This window comes from Vigna umbellata, chromosome 1, assembly GCF_029865625.1.
Source record: "Vigna umbellata cultivar VRB3 chromosome 1, Vumbellata_1.0, whole genome shotgun sequence".
Classification (NCBI taxonomy): Eukaryota; Viridiplantae; Streptophyta; class Magnoliopsida; order Fabales; family Fabaceae; genus Vigna; species Vigna umbellata.
The window spans coordinates 21383593-21410648 of record NC_142165.1 but is presented as its reverse complement, the minus strand read 5'-3'; the positions used below and the strand labels follow the sequence as shown (position 1 = coordinate 21410648).

Genomic DNA, 27056 nt, shown 5'->3' with positions numbered 1-27056 from the left:
AAACAACTTAAAGACACAAAAACACTACACAAAAATTATACGTTACTAAAAACAATTAACATCTCAAACCTTAAGCTAATTAGATCACTAATATCAACTAAAATCAATCCCCGGCAACGGCGCCAGAAACTTGATGTACGTTTGGCAAGTGTACCAATCGTAATTGTAGTAACAAAATATCGTCCTCTGGGATTGAATGAGTTGAGTACCAGTTTACTAACTTACTTAATTTTGAGTGATGAAATTTATCCAATGAAATGATGAACATAAACAAGTGATGGAAATTCAAATGATATAAACAATGTTAGAGAATTGATTTCATACCTTTTCATATAATTTCCTCCCCTTTTCAATCGATGTGTAAATTATAATTATCCCCTTGAGTTTATTTAGAGCTTGTTTACCCCTAATCCCTTAGTAGGCAAACGTATCCCTTGAATTTGAATCCCCAATCCCTTAGGCCAATTACAAATTCAACAAGATCATGAAAAACAATCATATCTCAATTCAAACTAACTAGTCCTGCCCAATTTCCCAATTGTGACAACATCTAATCTGTTCTATTTATAAACGCAAGCAATTCCCAATCTCCCAACTGTGAAACTGCTCATAGAATAGACATTAAAACATAAATAGAACACTGGGATAATTAAAATGAACTTAACATCAATTGAAAAAGGTTCAGAAAATATAATCCAAAGCACTACATCAATCCACTAACAAAAGGAAATTTAGTTCTGCATAATGGAAAAGAAAAATCAAAAAGCAAAAAGTTCCGCAAAAAGTTGCAGCCAAAAGCTCCAAGAAGAAGATGAAGAAGAAGCCCCCTTTGTTGTACGTGAATCCCTATTTGTCTCCCCCTTCCACGTGTTGTTCATTCCTTTCCCATCATTTCCATAAATTCCTCCTTTTTAGGAGAGTGGTTTTCCTTTTCCCTAACTTCCTCCAATTTTCCTTTAATTTAATCTCTTTAAATCAGTCATAAAAGAGATCAATAACTGCTCAATAATTGCTCCTGGAAACTTTCACAGCCCATGGAAAACTCCCCACTCTGCCTGTGTTCTTCTCTGCTTTAATTCTGTTTTCTTACGTGAATCCACAGATTACTCCACAGGTTGTGGGACTGTTCACAGCTTGGTTGTTGAACTCTCTGGTTTCATCTTGGTATCTTGTACATCAATTCTTCCCAAATTGTGATTTTGGCACTTAGAATCATCAATCTACAATAAAAACACAAAATGCCAATGTATGATCCGAAACAAAGATAATCCATGACTAAATCCTTCAATGAATGCAATTATGCATGCAAATGACCTAAACTAAGACATGAATGCAATTACATTTACTCACACATCATAGAACGTCCGCCCGAGATTGGACGTCCGCTCAAGGTGGAACGTCCGCACAAGAATCCGGACCGAACGTCCACCGAGCGGCCAATCATTTAGGAAGCGGACGTCCGCCAAAGGTTGGCACGTCCGCCCAATAATCTAGACCGAGCGTCCAGCCATTCCAGAGGCAGGCGTCCGCCCAAGGTGGCACGTCCGGACGCCCGCCCAATCGACCCTCACTTTGTTGATTACACGGTTAAATGCTAATGACACATTAAAGTCCTTAATGAAGATTAAGGTATTATTGGGCCGTTTCCAGGCCCCCAAAAGGTAAAAGCCCATTACAATCAGTATAAATAAAGGTCTCAGGTATGATTTCAAGACGGATTGCTTAGAACGCAACACATGCATGCATTATAGAACGCTCTGTCATATTACTGACTTGAGCGTCGGAGTGCCTTTAGCAGGTACCCGGCCCCCCGGCTTGGAAGCTTGGAGCTGCGTCTGGAGCAGGAGGGCGTCCGTCCGCCTTTGCCCGCCCGCCAGTTTAGCTTGCTTCGGTTCGTGGGATTCAGCAGTGTCCGCCCGGTCCATGCACCTTCGCCGTCCGTCCTCCCGTCTTCGACAAGTAAGCTTGTGTGTTTTAACAGGGTCCTCACCGACTCAGTCGAAACTGATACGGTTTTATATCAACAATGAATTGAGTATTAATAATATTGTACAAAAGATAATTAGATTACCCAACCAATTTTGATCATTATATATGCTTTGCATGTAATCTAGTATCCACCTACCAGCTATGGCGCACCCAGATATATGAATTAGCATGATCTCGGCAAATTCTATTCTCTCGGTGATTACAGACTGTCTTCATTATACTGCGTTAAAGAAAAAAAGTTTCAGGTCAATTTTGTTTAGTCAATGAGAAATTATAATTAGACTGATATTTAAGCTTTTATGTTTTAGGAAACCACAAGTACTATTCATTTTTCTGTTTTTCATTTTATCTTATTTTTCAATTTTAATAAATTACAAAATACCGTAAATGATGCATTTTATCTACCACAACCAGTTTCTCTGTTTTGTGACTATCAATCTGCTATACAAATTGCACAAAATCCAGCCATGCATGAAAGAACAAAGCATATTGAAATTGATTGTCATCTCATAAGAGATAAAGTTCAAGCTGGTGTAATTAAGCTCCTGTCCATTCCTACTTCAGTACAACTTGCAGACATTCATACTAAAGCTTTGCATCCAGCACAATTTCAATCTTTGTTGTCCAAGCTGAGCATTAAGGATATATATGCTGCAGCTTGAGGGGGGATATTGGATTTAATTTATTTTCCGTTCATATCTGTGCATTTATCTTCATATATTTATATTCTATTTTTATATTTATATTCCGTTTATATATTGTTTCAAACAATTATATATATGTAAAATTGTACTCTCTTCTTATGGAATAAGAAATACAATTCCTATCCTTTCTTTTCTCATAACATTGGTGCTCCAATGATCACGTAAAATCCATGTGGTGAAAGCATGTGCAAATTTTGATGTTGCCAAATTTATTCTACCGTGAAATTCCTTGCAACCAATCAAGAGGCCTAAAATTTAGATCATTCATGTTGTGGCCGTGAGATGCAAGGAGATTAACAAGGAATTAAGTTGCTTTCTCCAAACTAAAATGAGTTGAAGGTGCTTTGTTTTAGCCAAACCAAACCGCAATTCTAGTTGAAGTCTCCAAGATCTGTACATCTTTATTTTATTCAACACAAAATAAATCAACGCACTGTAGATTCTTTCAATTAAATAACACAGTGTGTGAATGAATATCCTTCCAAATGTCCTAATTTCTATTTCCAAAATTTTCCTTGCAAAATAATTAGCTCAAATAATTCAAATTAGTTAAAATAAGAATTTCCGATTAAATTAAGCACAATTAGGAAAAATGGGATAATACTGGACAATAAGGCACAATTCCTTGATTAAGGTACAATAGGCTAAGTGAAGTCAATAAAATATTGAGTCATCAATAACAAAACACCATTATTCTTTAAAAATTTCAATGTAGTATGTATAATTAAACTATTATTATTTTAGGAATAGTGATAACTTATAATTCTTTTAGATATTTCTCGTGCAGTCTTAGAAGAGTAGGCGTCTGATGATCTTAAACGAGCCAACTTTCACTTCTCATGCAGAGAAGGTGGAGAAGGAGGATGGGGGCTACAACCCCAGATGAGGATCTACCTTCTGCCTTTTGCTTGAGGATTTTCTTCTCAAGCCTCTTATACCCACCACGAGATAATAGGTGGGAGTTTTTATTTTTAGCACCTATTCATTGGGCTTTGGTTCTTGTTTCCTGTCACATATAATGAATTAGTTAATATGATATAAATTTGTTGATGAGGAATTGAATATATCAACTATACTAACCTACCACGCCTCTGATGTCCGACTCTCTACAAAGAGACGTCAAGTCTCCTCATCAATGGTTTTATATTTTGCACATGGAGACTCATTTTTTTCTACTCCAAATATATATCTCGAGGTCAACTTAGACTTAAATCCTAATAAAAAGTAAACTTTAAACATTAATACAAGAACCTGATAGTGTGAAAAACAAATAACAAAGAATAATACGCGATCAAAACCGTAGAAAATTCAACTCTACAAAATTCAAAACTACACAAATATACAAAAAAAAAGATAGTTTTAGAAAGAAAAACAAACATCAAAGAGCAAGAAAAAAATATTGAAAATGTACCTCTAAGGAGGAGAATAAAAAAAACCAAATCAAAAATACGTTTGGAACGATTTTGATCGGTTAAAAAGTTTCCTAAACGTTAACGATGACCACGAAAACAAGCAAATCCAATATTAAATAGTAAAAAGTGGAAGAAATTGGCAATGGCAGTCGCGAGGCACAGTGCGCTCTCGAGAGGATGCAGAAACATTTTCAAAATCGCGAAGAAGAAAAAATTGTTCCTCTCGCGTTTTATTTTTTTTAACCTATAAAAGGTTATTACCTCTATTCACTATAAAACCAAGGCAATAAAGTAGTTATGGCCTCGATTATCCACCTGACCGAGGCCTATTATCGCAAAAAAAAATTCAAAATAAATCTGAAATGACAATTTTGAAAATTTTTTTTAACTGTTTTGCCTCGATTCACTGCTGAACCGAGGCCAAATCCTCTGTTAAGTTTTAAATTTTACTTAAATATTTAAATTTTTTCATATCAGGGTCTATCGGCCTCGGTTCCCTTGAGTACCGAGGCCAAATCCCTGATGGTCTAACTGCCACCTTTATGAGATCAGACTGTAGATGTGAAATGTCAGGGTCTTGTAGGGGTTTTTGTTCGCGGTTCTCTAGACAACCGAGGCTAAAAGTCCTGCACAGGGATTTTCATCATATTGCTGACTAGGTTGTCAGCGTCTTGTAGGGTTTTTCGTCTCAGTTTTGCAGACAAACGAGGCCAAAATCCCTGCACAGGGATTTTCATTGACTGGATTGTCAGCATCTTGCAGGGGTTTTTGGCCTTGATTTTACAAACAACTGAGGCCAAAAGTCTTGCAGGGGTTTTTTGCCTCGGTTCTGTAGACAACTAAGGTCATATATGCTATATTGCTTCGGTTCCAAAACAACCGAGACTTATATTGTCGCGAAAATTTCAAAAATGTCACTACATCATTTCATGCTTCGGTTTCTTGTGAACCAAGGCATAACGGGCATGATAATATCTCTTATTTTTACTAATGTGATAACAGAATTGTCCTGTACACTCATGTTATGACAAAAGACTTTGAAATTTCTTTGCAAAAATAAGTTGAACATCTTTATTTTTAATTTCTTAAATTGTGATTTTAAAGTTTAAATCTATATTAGATAATGAAAGTCTATATTGTATTGTCATGGTAGTGGATAAGTAATTTTTTCCAAATTAAGATTCAATATATAGATAGATAGCGTGAAACTATGAGTGATATTACCTTTTTTGGAAAGAAGAAAAAATCTTCTCATAACCTTTAAAATAAAAAGTATTGGTATTAAAAGTTTTTCAGATTAAAAGTTATAGAGAAAAATATATTTTCATTGAAACGACAAAAAAAATTGTTTAGATATCTACTAGACAGGAAATAAAATTGATACTTTAAAATTGACACAAAAGAAGATGAGGTATTCTATGGAAGGAAATAATTATTGACAGAAGAGAGAAGTTAGTGAAAGAAATTTTTGCATGTAAAAAGAATGTGAAAACGATAATAATATTATTGGAAGAAATTTAAATATTTATTAAAAATGATGAAAGTTAATATTTTTTTTTTGTTTGAATTGATAATTAGCAAGGGTCTAAGAAAATCCAATGTATATCAAGAATTTGTGAGTGTCGGCTATATTTTGTACACACTAATGAATAAATTTCTTCGAAATTTAGGTTTGCATATTAGTCTACCTGTCTATTTTTACCACAGACTAACAGAGGAATCAAATATCTTTCAAACTCTAAATAATTCCTTGCTATCCAAGAGCTAATTACAACGTTCAACCTAAAAAACCAAATCATAATTATTAATTTTAATATATGAATTATAGGTAAGGGTGGTTATTGATTGGATGTTCTAAAATCTATTCTAGTTACAATCTAGATCTAATAAAATAAAATAAATTTATAATGAAGATCTATTTTAACTAAATAACTTAGATTTTGATTTTTTTTCAATCTAATTTAAATTGTGATAAATTTAGATTCAATGAGATTGACCAAATATATATATAACTATTAGGTCTATCGGATATGAATCTAGTCAACTCGACTTGATATAAATTAATTCGACTTATGTTGATCTTAATTAGTTCATATATAGGGTCTGATTTAGGTTTGAGCCACCTCACTTCAATATCGAGCAAGCTAACTTGAGGTATTTGGATCTGAATTGACTTGAGCTGACTTGGATTTATGCTAACTTGATTTCATCTTAAATCAATTTGAGAAGAGTTAGTTGGATTTGATAAGACTTGACTTAGACTCATACTAACTTTACTCTATTTTAATCACTTGGTTAACATGCATCAACTTTGTTTCACTTGAACATAAGATGACTTAACTTGTTAACATGCATAGACTTGATTCCACTTGACCATAAGACAATTTGACTTGAACCCATATGACTTAGCTAAGTTTTAAACTATATATATATATATATATATATATATATATATATATATATATATATATATATATATATATATATATATATATATATTTCTTTTGTGTTTACAAGACAAATATGTCAAACTCCATTACAATTTTTGGCTCTAGAAATCTTTATTAACATGGATATTAATCGAAGAATTTCTTGGCCTGTGGTGGAACTTTTAGTTCTTGAATGATTTGTAAATTTTTAAAGTAGAAAACATAATCATGCATTATACAAATATTGTTTTTCAATCAGGATTAGAAAAAATTATTTCGATCATTTTTCAATTATTTATTATAATATATTTAATTTTAATTTCAGTCTGTATTGTCTTAAAGGTCAATCTAACTTTGATTTGTATGCCCATGAAATTCAGTGAGAAACATTTTGGACATCATATGGCGACACAGAAACAGAACCATTATACACCAAGTTGCTGAGAATCGCAAGGGCTCTTTCAGTTACCTCAATGCACTAGTGCAGCGAGGGGCTTTTACCGCGGTTATTTTTCACTATACGTCGTGGTTTACGAACCGCGGCATATGCAGCCGCGGTAGTAAGTCAGAGACTTTATGCCGCGGTTATGACCGCGGTATATAGGTTGCGGAATATGCCGCGGTTGTCCAAAGAACCGCTGCCTAAATCCTTTTTTAAAAAAAAAAATTTTGTCCACTATATGCCGCGGTTGGGGTTACAACCGCGGCATATTCCCCTGCAGTTTTTTAAAATTGCAGGTCTGTTTTTGTGATATCCACTACCACAAAAACAGACCTGCATATAGTAGTGTCTTGAATCTCTGCAAAAGACAATTCATATTAATTAGTGTATATGAATTCAACATTTGGGAAAAAATCAAAATTTGTTAAAGTTATCAAAATTTGTTAAAGTTACCACTAATGAAGAAATCATGTTAAGAATGCAAAAGGGCATAAATACCTGGAACAGGGGCGGCGAAAAAGCTTGGTGCATTAAAGGAGAATGGCAGCGGAGAGGAATGACAGGCGTTTCAAACGATTTTGATCGGCTAAAACTGTTTTTTATCGTCAAAAATGGGAAATGACCGAACAATTTTGAGTTTAAACGGTGAAGAAACGAGGGAACTGAGATGGGTGGTCGGCGGGAGAAGAAAACTCGAAGTCCAGCGAGCGTCTGCGCGAACAAGACGATATTGTTCCAAAGTTTTATTTTTTAACTCTGACTGGGGAATCTACCGCGGTTCACTACGGTTCACTACTTAACCGCGGTAGAAGATGGCATTTTTGAAATTATTTTTAAACTATATGCCGCGGTTCGGCGGCAACCGCGGAAGAAGATGGCATTTTTAAAATTATTTTTAAACTACATGCCGCGATTCGGCGGCAACCGCGGTAGAAGATAGCATTTTTAAAATTATTTTTAAACTATATACCGCGGTTCGGAGGGCAACCGCGGTATATTCCTCTAAATATTTCAAATTCATTTTAAATTTATTTCAGGTAGGAGAATAGGTTGTGGTTACTCTGAGAACCGCGGCATATACCCCTGTAACTTCTAAAATTCTCTGACTCAGTCAGCCCCTGCAATAAATTGGCATGGGTATATGCTGCGGTTCTCCAGAGAACCGCGACATATAGGCTGTTATTTAATTTTTTTTTCAGACGTGGCGTCAAAGGGGATGGTTGACTGGCGTATATGTCGCGGTTCCCCTCTAAACCGCGGCATATAATTTTTTTTTTTAAACTATATACCGCGGTTCGGAGGGCAACCGCGGTATATTCCTCTAAATATTTCAAATTCATTTTAAATTTATTTCAGGTAGGAGAATAGGTTGCGGTTACTCTGAGAACCGCGGCATATACCCCTGTAACTTCTAAAATTCTCTGACTCAGTCAGCCCCTGCAATAAATTGACATGGGTATATGCTGCGGTTCTCCAGAGAACCGCGACATATAGGCTGTTATTTAATTTTTTTTTCAAACGTGGCGTCAAAGGGGATGGTTGACTGGCGTATATTTCGCGGTTCCCCTCTGAACCGCGGCATATAATTTTTTTTTTTAAACTATATACCGCGGTTCGGAGGGCAACCGCGGTATATTCCTCTAAATATTTCAAATTCATTTTAAATTTATTTCAGGTAGGAGAATAGGTTGCGGTTACTCTGAGAACCGCGGCATATACCCCTGTAACTTCTAAAATTCTCTGACTCAGTCAGCCCCTGCAATAAATTGGCATGGGTATATGTTGCGGTTCTCCAGAGAACCGCGACATATAGGCTGTTATTTAATTTTTTTTTCAGACGTGGCGTCAAAGGAGATGGTTGACTGGCGTATATGCCGCGGTTCCCCTCTGAACCGCGGCATATTCCTTCGATTTATTTACAAAACTGCCACCACGCACCATTATGCTGCGGTTTCTAGTGAACCGTGGCATAATGTGCGCTGTAAAAACCCAATTTTTTACTAGTGATGTCCCCTATTGAATTCACCAGAAACAGAACCAAAGATGTTTCCAAAACAAATGCAACATTGGCTGGGTAGATCGAAAGATTGTACAATGCCCGTAAAGCATCTTGCTCAGTGATGTAATCTTGTTGAACCTTTTAGGATGACTATAATCTGGTAAGAGAAACAAAAGAATAAGAAAAAAAAAAAGCAGGTGAACTTTCAGGCAAAACTATTAATCTATGTGAATAGGAAAAAGAAAAAAAAATACTAGAAACACTGGTGAGTTTTGTTGCCTCAGTCAACAAATATAATAAATCCATCATAAATCAGTTGGATGATTCATCCTGTTCAACTTCACATAAGTTTTTAACATGCAAAAAATCGTGTTCCAGATTAAGAATATCTCTCACATAATTTGTGCAAGTATCTTTTCTCATCTTAAAAATTGAATCAGTCATATTAGTGTGGCAATGAAAGGAGGATTTGGTGCTACTTGATTCTCGGATGAATCACCATGGTTGAAATTGTTCAAGTACTGAATATTATCCAACTCGGTCAACCACGAGATTTCAAATGTGTTTTTAAAAATAAAAGTTACTGGATCCAGTCAAACATGAGTTGACATGACAGGTAAAATTCCACCTTAACATAGCAAATACCATTATACCTATCATATTGGCCTCCTCTGTATTTGGAAAAGTAAAATAAATATTAAAAACCTCTTCTTTGCTTTATCATTTAAATTACGATCTTCTATCTGCAATCTGCAGATTCTAGAATCCGATCCACATAAAAATAAAAACACACTCTTGAAATCAAATCACATGCTCCGGAAACCAAAAGAAAAAACAACAAAATTATCACAATATCTTATAACAATATGGCCATGAAAATGTAGCATACTGACACTAATAGCAAATCTCTATTGAAGATGGAGTAAAGAATTAAAAACTTCATAAAACCATTATTAGGGAAAACAACTTGTGATCCATAAATTAACAAACTCTACAAATACTAATTTTCTCTATACACAACCGTGGATGGAGAACAAGACACAATAGTCATTAAGTTCAAGCTCAAGAATAACATCTTCAATAGCCTTACATTAAGGTCGAGGACTTACATCAATGCTTCTTTCTTGATTTTCAATAATCCAAATTAATAGCAGCACTTGAAGGTCCCACTTCATCTTGAGATGTTATCTCTACAAAAATAAAATAAAATATTTAATCATTTTTTAACACGTAAAATATAAATTAAAAAATATATAAATTTGTCATATAATCTCACATTGCTCAAATTTATCAAGTTCTTTAGGATCCTCGTCAAAAAGTATAGAGAAAGGTGTTCCTTTTAACCAATCTTGTGTACAAACAAACACTTCCACTATTTTAGGCGTTAGGCAACTACGATAAGGACTAACCACTCTTCCTCCTGTACTGAATGCACACTCTGATCGACCTTTACTATTTTCAATTGACGATGAATCGATATAAGAAAGTAAATGATCCATTCTAGAAGTATTTAGTGTGAGGGTTTCTATCATTTCTGACATTCACGTCACTACATTAATTAAGAGTTCAATCAAACAAAAGGCAAATTTATCTAAATGATGATGATGATATAGGGTCCGAAAAAAAATTCAAAAATCACATCACTACATTGATGAAAGTATTGTGATAAACTCTGAAAACAAATTCAGAGTTTATAAATATTAAAATAGTAAACAAAAATAGACCACTACTGACAACAAATTCGAAAAACAAAAATAGTAAACAGAAAGAATTAATCAAATAAATGGACATTTATTTATTTGATTGAAAATATCTACCTGCAAGGACAAGAGCTAGGATCACATTTATTACATATTCATAATAAGAATAAATATTATTAATATTTTTGTTTTCAGCCAGTGAGTTTCTCTTTGAATGAAGAGCTGAAAGGTAAAGTTTCAAAGTCTAGTTTTTGTGCTTTCTCAGGAAACTTTTTACATTCCATACTGCATTCAAGTCTCATAACTCATTTGCTTCTTATTTCTCATTCTTTAGAATATTTGAAACTTTATAGTAACAAACTTGCAAGATAGTTTTTCTATGAACTAATAAACATTTCATAACCAATAAACTTTTAAACCAAAATATCACTAACAACTAAATTAGTATGCATTAATTATCTTACTAATACATAATTATCAAATTTTGACACATGAAAACAATATAAAAAATCTCACAAGTTGTCATTTCCGTTAGAAAGTCTCAAGACCTTAAACGGTCGCAAGACTTGGAAATTTCGAACATAATACTCGTCCTTTCTTTTTGAAAATTGCTAGCCATCTTCACCATATAAGACTTCAATATGAAATAAAAAAAAGAAATGAGAAAATTCCATAAACCTAAAAATTGAGAAATTAGTTTGATGATAAACTATATTTAAGATGTCATTAAATTATATAAAAACTTCTGTAAGGAAATGGTTTTAGACCACCGTACATAATTCTTATTGGTTTACATATAACTCTCACTGTTTTCCTGAGGGTTACAAGACATAATCCATGAAGTAAGAAGTACCATTTTTTACAAAGATCATGGATGAATGATTGAAGATAGAGTTGACAGTGAAAAGGGTAAGAAAAATAGAAAAAGAAATACTCAAACACACACTAACTGTGTTTGTGTTGTGTGAAGTGTGATTACCCCAACAACATTTAAAGCTGCAAAAGAGTAAGGACGCGAAACCCGGGAAGCAACACAAGTGGTCAGACTGGAACACTACGTGTGAGTAGTACAACACGTGGGAAGAAAATAACGTGTAAATTTATTCCGTCTAGTATTTTCTTACCCCTCGTAAAAACCCCACATGCCCTTTTCCCATCACCTCTTTGGTCCACACCCTTAACCATGGTTATTCCTGTTATTACTTTTCCACTCACCACACTTTCTTCTGGGTTAGTTTATTCAGCAGCCAAGGAGAAAGCTTCTTCATTTCTCATATCTGTTTACCCTTCTGCACACACTGTCTTCTACTACTACTACTATACTTTCTACTTTCTACTTTCTACTTTCTTCTAGTAGCATAAGCAATTAACATAGCTACTTTTTTTTGCTACTTCTTTCTTTCTTTTTTCTACTGTGGTGGGAAGAAAATAACGTGTAAATAAATTGGAATGACACTAGGCGGAATGAATGGAAAAAAAAGGAAAGTGAAAATAGTGCAGTGCAAATAGTTAATTGAACTATTTTTTAGTTTAGTTCAGTTTTTTTAAACTATTTTATAATTAATTGTAATGGATTTATAGTGCAGTGTAAATAGTGTAGTTTGTCCACTCCTACCTATCAATAACCATCCTTACCTATAATTCATATATTAAAATTAATAATTATGATTTGGTTTTTTAAATTGAACGTTGTCATTAGCTCTTGGATAGCAAGGAATTATTTAGAGTTTGAAAGATATTTGATTCCTCTGTTAGTCTGTGATAAAAATAGACAGGTAGACTAATATGCAAACCTAAATTTCAAACAAATTTATTCATTAGTGTTTGAGCCACTAATAATTTCGAAGAAATTGATTTAGGTTTGAGCCACCTCACTTCAATATTGAGCAAGCTAACTTGAGGCATTTGGATCTGAATTGATTTGAGTTGACTTGGATTTATGCTAACTTGATTTCATCTTAAATCAATTTGAAAAGAGTTAGTTGGATTTGAACTGACTTGACTTAGACTCATACTAACTTTACTCTATTTTGGTCACTTGGTTAACATGCATCAACTTTGATTCACTTGAACATAAGATGACTTGACTTGTTAACATGCATAGACTTGATTCCACTTGACCATAAGACAATTTGACTTGAACCCATATGACTTAGCTAAGTTTAAAAAAGAAAAAAAAAAAAAAAAATATATATATATATATATATATATATATATATATATATATATATATATTTCTTTCTTTTTGTGTATACAAGACAAATATGTCAAACTCCATTATTGGCTCTAGAAATCTTTATTAACATGGATATTAATCGAAGAATTTCTTGGCCTGTGGTGGAACTTTTAGTTCTCGAATGATTTGTAAATTTTTAAAGTAGAAAAAATAATCATATGCATTATACAAATATTGTTTTTCAATCAGGATTAGAAAAAATTATTTCGATCATTTTTCAATTATTTATTATAATATATTTAATTTTAATTTCAGTCTGTATTGTCTTAAAGATCAATCTAACTTTGATTTGTATGCCCATGAAATTCAGTGAGAAACATTTTGGACATCATATGGCGACACAGACAAAGTTGTTGGTGGAATTTTAAACCAGCATTAGGGTTCCTGTCACAGTCTCAAGTCCACACTGGCCTTTACCGTAGACTAATGAAAGGAATCAAAATATCGTTCAAATTCTAAATAATTCTTTTAACATACATGCTATCCAAGAGCCAATTACTACGTTCAACTGCTAAAACCAAATAAATATTTTTAATTTCAATTTATAAATTATATGTACGTTGTAATTTGAATGCGTCAACCTGCATATCAAGTGGTTATATACGACAAATCTCTGAAACTTTGTGGCTCTATAAACCTCATGAACACGGATATTAACCGAAGAATATTCTTTTCTCTACAAGTCTATATATATGTGCCTGCTGTCCTAAAAAGCACAGTTCACCGTTCATTTGGCTTTGTGAGCGACCGACCATATCAAACAAGAAAGGTAATAATGGTGATTCTGTCATCCCGAGTGAATCCTGTATTGATTTCTTTCATTTCTAGTTCTTTACTCTACTTGTATGGAGCTTGATGTAAAACTTTGAAGCGGTAGAATTAATTTAAGTGTCAACTACTTTCTTTATTAAAGAATAGCCTTAATCTTTGGTTGCAGGTCATAACAAACCACATATGCATACATGTATCAAATATTAATTACGCTTACAGCTCTAACATAAAGTATAGTTGTTACAGTTACATACGATGAACGTTGAAGACGAGCAAAGAGCCGAGACAAAAGGGTGGAGAAAAGGTCTGAACAAAGTAGGGAACTGGCTGGCACAAAAGGACAATGATAATTGGTTGAAGGACATTAGGGGTAACCTGAGTTTGGTGGCTACGGTAATCGCAACAATAACCTTTCAAAGTGCTCTAAATCCACCAGGTGGCGTTAGACCGCCACAAGAGACTGGAGTAGTGGCTTGTTCAGAAGGGATGAACCCATGTCCTGGAGAATCTGTCCTGGCTTATTCAATGGCCGAAGATTACAGAAGGTTCCTTATTTGCAACACTATATGCTTCATATCATCCTCAGCTGTTTGTCTCTGGCTTGTTAGTGGGCTCACTCTAAGCAACAGATTTTTCAACTGGCTTTTGTCAATAGGCATGTGCGTCACCATCTCTAGTCTCGCTCTTACCTACATGTATGGTGCTCAAATGGTCACCGCAAACCCTGTTTGGACCACATCCATCTCCATGTTTGGAATTGTTATACTTGTGTGGTTAGCACTGCTGGGAGTCGTCGTTGTTGTTCATAGCCTGCGCCTGTTCGTTTGGATTCTCGCTAAACTGATTGGCAAACCTAAACAATGAGATATTCCATCTAGGTTTATCCTAGGTGATCTAGCCAAATTAATAGTGAAATATCAAGATAAAGTATCTGGTGTTAGTATTTGGTTTATTTACTTTTTCTGTAATGTAGGCTTCTTGCCCAATTGGCCAATGTGTTCGAGATTAAGGAGTTTTAGTTTCAAGTTCCTTAACTTACAATCATCAATCGACAATCAAACTTTTAAGATCAGAATTTTTTTTACACCCATCTAACACTATCTCGTTACCATTTGTCCTATACAAAAGTTTACTTTTGTGAGACCATTTTACCTCTATAAAAATTGTTCAATAATAGTCAATTGATGTCAAAGGATCTTTTTTCTTCTATAATTTCAGTGTTTATTGACATAATTTAAAAGTGATTTTTTATACTAAATGCATCACTTGAAAATTTTAGAAATATTTTGATAATTAAAAAGGTTAATTTTTGTATTTGTAAGAAAAGAGCGAGATTAAAAGATAAAAAAATAAGTATAAAGTGAGTAAAAATTTGTTGGGTGTCAAAACATAATTTACATGCCTTTATGCATATCCTTAAACATATATAAATAAAAATAATAATGTAACAGCAACTTCGAGAAAAATAAAATAATAACTGATGGATGACGAGACTAAACTCTAAAAATGCTTCAAGTTCAATTTGGCCTATAAAATGTTTGAATATGCATGTAATTGGTATCCAAAATGCTTTGGAATAAGTTTGGATGTTAAAGTCAATGATGAGGAAGAATATAATGGATTTGATATATGTTAAAATCAATAATTAGTATTCTCTTTTCACCTAGTAATGGGAATAGTTAAACTACTATATAATATGTTATTTATTTTCTTAATAATCCAATTGTTGGATACTAATACATTATACCTTATGTATGGAGTTTTTGTTTAAGTGAGGGTATTAAATCTTACATTAACAATGGAGCAATATTTAATCAAATTCTTATTATGGACGTAAAATTATTTATAAATCTGATTAAATAACACAGATTTCTTAGAGATCACGATCTTCTTGATATTGAAACAGCATGGTGTGTGAGAAACATTCAAGTTGGCAGAAAAGAAGATGTAACAGTACATGATAAAAGGAAAGGAAGAATTTTATTTAGCTTTATATGGTATTTAGAAGAAAGGAAAAACAAACTTATGTAGAGGATAAGAAGAAACAACTAACTAAACAGAAACGTCGCACAAGCGCTACGTCGCACAAGCGCTATATATTCAGCTCTGGGCGCTGTGATACGTAATCAAGCTTTTTCCTTACTGTCAAAATATGTGTTTGGCACAAAGGTAGACAGCAATTTAAATAATTAAAAGTTGGTTGGCAACATATGTAAACGAACACAAGGCTCCACTCGGCAAAAAGAAAGTCTTCCATCAAATATAAAAAGTATAATTCATATTATTTCAAATATATATATATATATATATATATATAATAAATAAATAAAAGAATCTTATAATTCTTTATCTATTAAAGAAATGATAATTATATAAATTATAATAATATTTAAATTATAGTCAACACAATATTTAATTATTTAATATTTATTAATAAAATATTTGACATATCTTAACAATCACACTCAAGTTGGTATATGGACACATTCCCAACTTGAATAGAGACTTGTTAAACAATATGTTTGACACTCTTTTGGTGAGAACATCAACCAACTGCAATTCTGATCTTACAAAAGGAAAGAAAAATATTCCAGCTTCAAGCTTCTTTTTGATAAAATGTCTATCAATCTCCACATGCTTTGTTCTATTATGTTGCAGAGGATTGTGAGCAATTGCTATAATTGATGTATTGTCACAGTACAAACTCATAGTTTCATTTAGTTTAAAGCCCAAATCTGATAGCACATTTTTAATCCACAAAAGTTCACATACACCAAGTATCATGCCTCTGAATTTTGCTTAAGTACTAGACCTTGCTACTACAGACTGTTTTTTACTTCTCCAAGTTACAAGATTCCCTCCTACAACAATAAAGTATCTAGACATAGATATTCTATAATCTTTTGAACCTACTCAATCTACATCAGTGTACCCTTCTACTTTTAAGTTTCTATGATTTGAGAACAAAATTCCTTTTTCAAGAGTGGACTTCAAATATCTCAAAATCTTCTTAACAACATCCATATGAAGCTTTTGTGGGTCATACATAAAATTGACTAACAAAATTTACTACATAGGTAATATTTGGACGTGTATGGGACAAATAAATTAGATTTTCTACCAGCCTTTAGTATCTCCCTCTATCTATGCTTGCTAAATTTGAGCATTGAAATAGTTTATGATTTTGTTCAATTGGTATATCAACTGGTTTACTCCCAAGAAGCCTAGTTTCTGATAATAAGTCAATAATATATTTTCTTTGGCATACCATGTTTTGATCTAGCTACTTACCCAAAAAATATTTGAGGTTTCCAAGTTGTTTCATCTCAAATTCAGATGTATGGTATTATTGCAAACTACAAATATCATGTTGGTCATTTCATGTAACAATCATATCATCTATATATATAATCAAAGTTGTAATTTTTCCTTTTTCTCTCTTCCAAAATAAGGTGTGATCAGAGTTACTTACTCTATAGTCAAAAGCCTTCATAGACTTGGTAAACCTTCCAAACCATGCTCTTAGGGATTGTTTTAATCCATATAGAGTCTTCTTTAATTTGCAAACCTTCATTCCAATTGAACCTGTCATGCTTGGTCGAGAATCCATATAAATTTCTTTTGAAATTTCTCCATGTAGGAAATCATTTTTCACATCAAATTGTAGAAGAGGTCAATCTTGATTTGCTGCTAGTGACAGAAGTATTCTCACAGTGTTGAGCTTGGCTACTGGTGCAAACGTTTCTTGGTAATCTACACCATAAGATTGAGTGTAACCTTTAGCCAAAAGTCATGTTTTATACCTCTCACTAGTTCCATCAGCTTTATGCTTAATTGTAAATACACATTTGCAACCCACAATTTTCTTCCCTCTTTGTAAGGACACAAGATCCCAAGTGTTGTTTTTTTCTAAAGTTATCATCTCATCAACCATTGCTTTGGGCCATCTAGGATCTGCCAAAGCTTCCTGTATATTACTAAGAATAGAAATTGAAGATAATTGACATACGAATGATGCATATGACTGGGATAACCTGTAAGATGACACATATTTACTAATGGGATATTTAACTTTGGCTTAGAGGTTTGGTTCATATTTATATGGAGGTTGACCATGATTAGAATGGGGTGGAAGATTATATTGAATAGTAGTAGACTTAGTATTTGGTGTGTTGGTGGTCTCACGCAGACAAGAATCAATTTCATGATTGGTTTCATCTAAATTAGTATTATCAAGGGTAAGACCAAGAGAAATAATTTCATTATTAGTTTCATCTACATTAGTATTATCAAAGATAGGATCAAGAAGGTACCTATGAGGAGTCAAGTCGAACCGGTGGAACAGATTGAGCCAATTGATTATGATCATAAGACATTATATTATCTTGAAAAGAAGTGTCCATATCTAGGATTAGCTCACTTTCTGCAAAATGATCCTCACATGATAATTTATCTACACAATATAATTTTATATCCTGTGATATCAAACATATTAACATCATGATTATGCACTTCACTTTCGTTTCCTCCTTGAAGTGTAGAATCAACATAAAAAAATTCATGCTCATTAAATGTCACATCCATAGAGATATAAAATTTCTTTTATGGTGGATGGTAACCACGATAATCTTTTTGAGTTGATCCATACCCAACAAGAACACATGTGATAACTCGTTCTTCAAGCTTTGTATGTTGATGTGGGTGCAAGTGAACATATATAACACATCCAAAAATATGAGATGGTAAATGACCTATGGAAGGAAGGATACAATGATCAAACAACACATCTAAAGTCCTTTGAAAGTTAAGGTCACTAGAAGGGGTTCGATTAATTAAATAAACTGTAAAGCTCACAGTCTCACCCCATAAATGAGATGGGACATTATCATATATCAAAAGTGATCTTGTCACCTCTAATATATGTCTATTTTTTCTCTTAGCCACTCCATTGTTTTGTAGTGAATAAGGACATGTAGTTTGATGCAAAATTCCTTTAGAGTTCATGAACTTTATTAATTCAGTCTTCAAATATTCCCCTTCATTGTCTGATCGAATGACCTTAATAGATGTGTTAAATTTTCTAACAATCATATGATGGAAGGAATGAACCACATCACACACATCACTTTTATGTTTAAGAAGAAACATTACCCTAGTACAATCATCAACAAAACTAATAAACCATTTTTTCCATTATGTGCAGATTGTGGGGCATGACCCCAAACACTTGTGTGAATTAATGAAAAAGGAAAATCATTTTTCTTATTGCTTAAAGGAAGCACAACACGATGACATTTTGCCTTAACACAAGTTTCACAAAGAAAATCAAAAATATTGAATTTATTAAATAATGATAGAATTAACTGTTTTACATAATCAAAAGAGGGATGTCCCAACCGTCTATGACATAACCAAAAGTTTCCTTGTTTTATCTTGTATGTCATCATTTGCAAGACAAGCCAATGCTCCTTTATGGGTTTGTTGTGAGACATTTTCAAGATAGTATAGTCCTTCACTCTCTCTACTACTAGCAATGTTCTCCAGGAATGGATGTTTCGGAAAAGACAATGGGTTAGATAAAACAAGGCAACACAAGAATGTGATTTTGGTTAACTTGCTTACAGAGATAAGATTACAATTTAATATATGAAAAAATAAAATATCAGGAATCGAGGGTGAAAGAGGTATAGTACCTACACCTTCAATAGGAGATGAGACCCATTGGCATTAATAATAACACTTTTAGAACAATAGGGGGAAAAATAGTAAATTTATGAGGATCACAAATCATATGATCAGTAGCACCTGAATCAATTATTCAATCACTACCCCTAGTAACAACAGAAAGATTAAGAGCAGAGTTAGATATATCTGACTTGGTCACAAATCCGACAACAGTAGAAATATGGCTCTTAGAAGTAGGGGAAGTTAGAGAATCATGTTTCCCAATTGATTTTTATCGGAAGAAGCCATAAAAAATATTCAATAAAATAATCACTACCCTTAGTAACAACAGAAAGATTAAGAGCAGAGTTAGATATATCTGACTTGGTCACAAATCCGACAACAGTAGAAATATGGCTCTTAGAAGTAGGGGAAGTTAGAGAATCATGTTTCTCAATTGATTTTTATCGGAAGAAGCCATAAAAAATATTTAATGAAATAAAAAAGCATCAATTCCTATATTGTAGAGGACGTTGGTGTTTGGGTATAACATAAATATTATTTCTCTGCAACGATAACATTTATACCACGAAGAAGATCTTTGTTTTCTTCCTATCATTGTTCAATTGTTCCTTACTTTTGGATTTCATGAACTTGTTGAATTTTTTATCTTGTGACTCACATTTTCGTCATCTGAGGTTTCATCTTCCTCGAGGCTTTTGCACCTCTCCCAACTTCAAGTTTAAAGGCCAAGTTTTTTCTCTTTCCCTGGTCTTCTTCTTTGTTTTTTTATGATATTTAAATGTTCTTGTTAAAATGAACTAATTGCTAAAATATGTTAAAATGCATGTTATAGAACCAAGTTATTAACTATTGCTATTAAATATATCAATCAAGAAGCTTGCTCTCTGTTTTAATCAATCAAGTTATTTAGTTAATCAATTAAAATTGACTGTATTGTTAAATACATTAAAAATGCAAATTAGAAAGTTAAACTCTTTGTTTTAGTCGATTGAGTTATCTACCTAATCGATTAAAATTGATAGTATTATATTTTTGATATATATATATATATATATATATATATATATATATATATATATATATATATATATATATATATATATATATATATAGGTTTGATTCATTTTCCAAGCACGAAAGACATTACAAAAGCAAGAACATCAATTGGGTAAATCAAAGCTTGAAGCACATTGGCATAAGTGGAAATGACTAAAGAGTAACAATTTTTTATTTCTTTTGTAATACATGCACTTGAGGTGTATTAGTTTCTTTTACTTTTCTGTAATTTCTTAATTACTGTATCATTTGTTGTGTAAGCAAGGATCCTAAGGTGAGTATGTGTAACTTCATCATTAGAAATTGTTTTTAATTGGTTAGAGATATAAATTGTATAGAAAATCTTGTAATCTTGTAATTTTATAGTAGATTTTTTTTCTGATTTAGGTTGTTAGAAAAGGATTAGTATAAAATTTTGTATGTTTTATTCCATTTTCTTTACTTGTCATTTTAAATCTTTAAAAGATTGAAACGTTTATATCAAACAGATTTTATACACCAAAATTTTTAATAAAACTAGTTTTAAACCAATTCACCCTCTTTATTCTACATATATAATCGTATGCAATTTCATCAAAACCATTTTATTGATCTACATAGATAAGCGTATGCAATTTCACCAAAACCAAACCATAAACATTTTTGTACTAGTGTCATAAATAAACCACTGTCTATTATCTATCAAGGTTTTATCTAATTTTACGGTAGAAGTCTTTTTATACTATATTCTTCTATGTATTAAATATTTATTAAATTTATTTCTGCATGTTTATGTTGTAAATATATCATATTATTGTATATAGTAGTAAATATAAATTTTTTTTCTTTGTGTTTGCTGTAAATTACAAATTCCACTGCTGTATTAATACAGTGTTATCACTTGTGTTTTATTCAATGACACGTAGTATAAAAGTCAATTCTAAAAATTAAATAATTTATAATGATAGAACAAATTCTATAATTTAATTATTTTTATTATTAAATAAATTGAATTTAACTATATTTTAAAGAGAGATGATATTATTTAATTTTTAAAAAAATTAAAATTAAATTAAATAAAAATAAATATAAAAACTGAATTAAATATAATTAAAATAATAACACTTGATGTTAATACTAACATGTGACAACATGACATTAATAGTGTGACACAATATTAATGTAAAATATAGATAAAAAAAATTAAAAATAAAAAAAACAAAATAAACTGTAAACTATAAACTGATAAGTGATATATTATTAACATTATTGATAAATATAAAAAAAATAACTTAATTGAATTGTTTTAACAAAAATTAGAATTAAATTAAAATTTTTAAAAACCATTGAATTATTTGGACAAAGACTGAGTATTTTATCCAATATTTTAATTTAATATTCACAACTAATTGATAAATTAAACTAGTTTTATGTGTCTTCCTTCTCTAGAAGAAAAAGAAATTGTTACAGGAGTTTTAAAATCGTGATTTTATCAAATACATTAACCAAAGGTTTTCATTTGGAATTTTGGAACAGAAAAAAAGTTGTAATTTCCGTCGCTTATGAATTTTTCTTGGACATAATAATGATGATATACCCAACTTCTGTAGAAAAAGAAAAAGAGATTAATTTTCTGAAATTAAAACTTAACAGTGACTTTTTTAAATGGTTTTCGTTTATTTGTATGACACACTTGCACTCATTTTACACGTTTTTTTATAAAAAATAAAATAAAAAAAAATATTAAATATATGTAAAAATGCATCAACGTAATTTTTTTTCATGATTTTTAAAATTCTAAAATTATGTCTTTAAAATTGACCACTATTTTAGAATTGTTTGGTATACCCCTGAACCTGATTGTGTCTATCAATATCATTAGTGGTATTCCCATTTCAAAAAGAAATCCAGAAGGAGTGAACTCAATAGATACAAACATTATTATCAATCATGAAACAACTTTCACGATTGAAACAATTTCCCGAACAATCGTGAAACAACATTATTATCAATCTGTGCCAACTTTGTTCAGAAACATTGAGTGATAAATCGTGCATCTTCACGTCAATATCGGTAGGTGAATGGGTTGAAGGGGGTGCCTTGTATGCATGAGGTGGATAAATACTTCAACATCAAAAAGTAACGATGCATAAATACTTCATTTCTTATTCTACACTTATTCAACATTAATAAAAATATTTTTATTTTAAAATATAAAATAATTTGAAATAAATAAAAACTTTAAATTTTATTCAATGATAAAAAAAGGTGTAGAAAAATTGACAGATATATATTTATAATTTTTGTTCATTAAAATAATGAGTTGCCTGACAGCTGATGAAACACAGTTTCTCAATCAAAGTCTAGGTTTCAAGTATAGCCTGTTTTTTCACTTTCACATTCTTCACATAAACGGAAAGTCGAGTGATTAAACGTGTACTCTTTGAAGGGGTTAATTTCAGGATGGATAAAAAAGAACATCTTCGGTACGGGGAGAAGATAACGAGATTAGTAACTACTGCTATCGGTGTTTTTACCAAATTGCATTGACGTGCTTTGTTTGTGTTGTTGGTCCACAAATGGTGAAGCATGAAAATAAAGAAATGGAAATAGTTAATTGGAATTGCAAGGTAAGTTTCAAAGTAATAGTAATAATAATATATTAATTTTATAAATTGTAATTTTATATTTTAATTTATTAAAATATATTTTATCTATTTCATTTATCAAATCATTCATAAATTTTATCTTTAAACTATTTTACTTTTATTTTTAATTTTCTTAAAATAAAAAACAAAAACTTTTATATTTAAATTCATCCCATCATCCTCTGACTCTGTTATCGATCTTTAGAAGTCAACTAAGCGAAAGTCTTCAAACCATTTTCTGAAAGGAAAAATTGTGATCCTTTGTTATATATTGAGTCTGTTGTTTTAAACATCTATCTAGCTTCGATTTGTTTGCCCTCCAATTCAATGAGAAACAGTTTGGACAACATGTGGAGAGAGACAACGTCGTTGGTGGTACTGCTACTTCTAGTCCACAGAAGTCATGGTGGTTGTCTTCCTTCTTCATGTGGCAACATCACCAACATCACTTATCCATTTCGATTTAAAGGCGACCCAGAGAAGTGCGGCGAGGAAAGTTATGAGCTTCGTTGTGAGAATAATGTTACGGTGTTGTATCTGAACTCTGCACAATACCATGTTCAGGCAATCAACTACGACAACTACACCGTGAGAGTGGTTGACCCTGCTCTTCAACACCACAATTGCTCCTCCCTTCCTCTCCGTTCCCTCTCTCGCTCCAATTTCTCTGATACTTACACGCACCGCATGGGTCCATACCAAGCCGGTCTAGATCGGGAAAGTAATTGGGAATTAATCTCTAAGTTTCAAGCATATAGTGTTTCTGAACTGTAACCATTCAGTGAGAGAGAACGGGAAGTATGTGGAGAGTGGTGAGTGCGTGAAGTGGGACTCAAAGGGCTATGCGTATGCAGTGGGTGGAGACCTAAAAGCTGAGGACTTAGAAGTTGGGTGTGACGTGAAGCTTGTTGCTCCCACATCGTTCAGGACTTTCAATAACCATTCCTACGCTGCCATTCACAGGGCTCTCGCCTATGGATTTGAGATGTCATGGACAAAACTCGCCTGTCAGAATCTTTGTCCACTCAACTTGCTCTGCTATTTCGACTCGTCCAAGCAGAAACTTCGATGCGGGATTGGTGAGTTGATCCTAAAAATATTATAATATATATATATATATATATATATATATATATATATATGTATGTATATATATTATTTTTAATTGATTATTATTGATAAAACATTCTTCTAATAATTCATTATTTTCTATCTTTTACCTGTATTAGTCTAGAGTGGCGGAAACTCATTCATTATAGATTTATGAAATTATGGAAAAATTAATACACGTAAGCAAATTAATTTCTTTGAATATTTTATAATGAATAAGATTAATCTTTTTCAATTTTCATTTATTATTTTGTTATGGTATAAGAGCTAATGGCTAATAAAGTCACTTATCTCTATACTCTACAAGATGCACAAAATGCATCGCATCCTCTATATATCCATCCAAATGAGAGCTCCTCCATTGTCCTTGTCTCATTATTACTTACAGATGAAAATTATCATAGTTGGTCTTCTGCAATGAAAATATGAGTTTGTTAACAAAGAACAAGATAGGGTTTGTTGATGGCACAATTGCAGAACCACCAAAAAATCATGCAATTTTCTCTTTATGGAAACGAGGTAACATGCTCGTTCTTAGCTGGCTAATAAAGTTGATAAACGTGGAGATTGCACAGTCTTTCCTTTGGCATGAAAAGGCTTCAGATGTGTGGAGGGAGTTCCCGAGCGTTTTTCACATGCAGATCTGTTCAAAATCTTAGAAATTCAATAAGAAATATTTAGCCAGAGGTAAGGTGATAATTCTGTTTCAAAATTTTACACTATATTGAAAACTCTATAGGATGAATTAGATATTTTGTTGTAAAGTAGTATCAACACCCATGGATAGCTCCATTAAGCTAGGAGCTACTACTAGCAAATCACTCTCAAACATCCACTCTTATAGAAGATTGATAGGAAGACTTCTTTATCTTACAACTAGACGGCTAGGCATAGCTTTTATGGTGAATCAACTTAGTCAATTCTTATTTGCCCCTACAGATCAAAATCAAGCAGTTGCTCAGAGAGTACTCCACTATATTAAAGGCTCACCTAGGTGTGGCATTTTCTATCCATCATCTCACAAGCTCACCGCATATAATGACTTTAATTAGGGTGGTTGCATTGACTCTAGAAAATCGATTACTGGGTATTATTTTTATACATTGATTCCTCTTTAATCTCGTAGTGATCTAAGAAGCAAACTATTGCAGCACGATCCTCATGTGAAGCTGAGTATTGCGCACTTGTAGCAATAGTGTGTGAAGTACAATGGATCTCTTATCTTCTGCAGGATTTACAAGTTGATGAACTTTTTTCTGTGTCACTTTTCGGTGACAACTACTCAACAATTCATATTACTCATAATCCCAGCTTCCATGAATGTACAAAACATATTGAGTTGGATTGTCACATTGTTCGAGAAAAACTCAACCAAGGCCTTATTCATCTTCTATCCTTTCATCGCAATAATTGGTTGACATTTATACAAAACCTTTGACGCCTGCACCTTTTAGATCTATTTTTTCCAAACTAAGAATGCTTAATATACATTCTCCAGTTTAAGGGAGGCTAATACACGTCATCAAATTAATTTCTTTGCATCTGTTATGATATTTGCCTTTATTTTGTTTCCTTCTTTTTGGGTTTGCTACTTTCTTTCATCTATATATATGTAACCTTCTTGCATATTTCACAATAAATAAGATTAATCTTTTCCAATCTTTAGTTATTATTATTATACAGTGAAATTTATGCTTTCCTTCGTTCTTGGGTGGATGTACAGGTATTTTGGAAATTCTGGTGGCAGGTACGAATCTTTATCTTAATTTACCTATGCTTTAATTATAAGAGATATATTTAAAGTTCATACAAATTTGAGACTACTAAGTTCACAGAGGATTTTTCTATTTTATTTTCATATCGTCAGGATAAAAAAAAATTATATGCTTTAGTTTAGCCACTAAGGAATAATAAGAATTAGTTTTGATACTTTATAACCACCTTCTTCAATGATATACTTAGTATTAGAACCGATTTTTAAAAAAGGTGGTCCTTATGTGATGATTTTTACTTGAGTTCTCAAAATTCTCTTCCTCGATACCTCTTGTACAGACAACTTATTATTGCGACTTTACTTTCTAAATGGATGTGTATATCATCAATTTTTAAGAACCAAAGTAATTTTTTACTTTAACATACATTATTGTATATACGTTAAAGGAGAAAATCAAATGATTCTTTACCATGATATTTATTCACTCAAGCAAAATTTCCTCGCAGCATATGGCACACTCATTCTGGTAGGGACTTTGATTTACAAAGCTTTGATGTTAGTGGTGGTGATTATTTTGCTTTTGATATACAAATGGAAGAAGAGACATGCATCAATGTATCAAAATATTGAAAATTACCTTGGACAAAATAATTTTGCACCTATTCGATACTCATTAAGTGATATTAAGAAGATGGCTGGAGGTTTTAAAGAGAAGTTAGGTGAAGGAGGATTCGGTTATGTCTTTAAGGGAAGGTTACGCAGTGGTTCTTATGTGGCAATCAAAATATTAGATAAATCTAAAGGGAATGGACAAGATTTTATCAATGAAGTTGCAACCGTTGGAAAAATATATCATCAAAATGTAGTACAGCTAATTGGATTTTGTGTTCGCGGGTCAAAGTATTATCTCGTGTATGAATTCATGCCAAATGGATCTCTCGATAAGTTTATTTTTTCAAAAGATAGAAGTGTAAATTTAAGCTATGAAAAAATATATAATATATCAATTGGAGTGGCTCGTGGGATTGCTTATCTCCATCATGAGTGTGAGATGAAGATTTTGCATTTTGATATAAAACCTCACAACATCCTACTGGATGAAAACTTCCTCCCAAAGATCTCGGACTTTGGATTGGCAAAGTTATATTCAATAAATAATAGCATTGTCACCATGACAGT

The 27056-nt window shown here is 32.3% G+C and overlaps 1 protein-coding gene and 1 pseudogene across 4 annotated transcripts; both read left to right on the top strand.

Annotated features, from left to right (window-relative positions):
* The first annotated feature begins 13517 nt into the window (after positions 1 to 13517).
* Positions 13518 to 14757, top strand: LOC124825264 (uncharacterized). Of its 3 annotated transcripts, none has more exons than XM_047297848.2 (2): positions 13518 to 13680; positions 13929 to 14757. In XM_047297848.2, the coding sequence occupies exons 1-2, from the start codon at positions 13552 to 13554 to the stop codon at positions 14544 to 14546; spliced, it is 747 nt and encodes a 248-aa protein (XP_047153804.2). In that variant the 5' UTR covers positions 13518 to 13551; the 3' UTR covers positions 14547 to 14757. The 3 variants fall into 3 exon arrangements, with proteins under 3 accessions (XP_047153804.2, XP_087956271.1, XP_087956278.1); XM_088100145.1 differs by having other exon boundaries at positions 13920 to 14757; XM_088100152.1 differs by having other exon boundaries at positions 13559 to 13680; positions 13849 to 14757.
* Positions 14758 to 23250: 8493 nt separating this feature from the next.
* Positions 23251 to 26376, top strand: LOC124825273 (uncharacterized; annotated as a pseudogene). The gene is made up of 2 exons (XR_015782524.1): positions 23251 to 24132; positions 25887 to 26376. The product of XR_015782524.1 is annotated as an uncharacterized LOC124825273 (transcript).
* Positions 26377 to 27056: the final 680 nt, after the last annotated feature.

Coding starts and splice junctions, on each gene's coding strand:
- LOC124825264 (XM_088100145.1), top strand. CDS start 13,552: ATGAACACGGATATTAACCGAAGAATATTCTTTTCTCTACAAGTCTAT. Junction 13,681..13,919: donor GACCATATCAAACAAGAAAG/GTAATAATGGTG, acceptor CATAAAGTATAG/TTGTTACAGTTACATACGAT.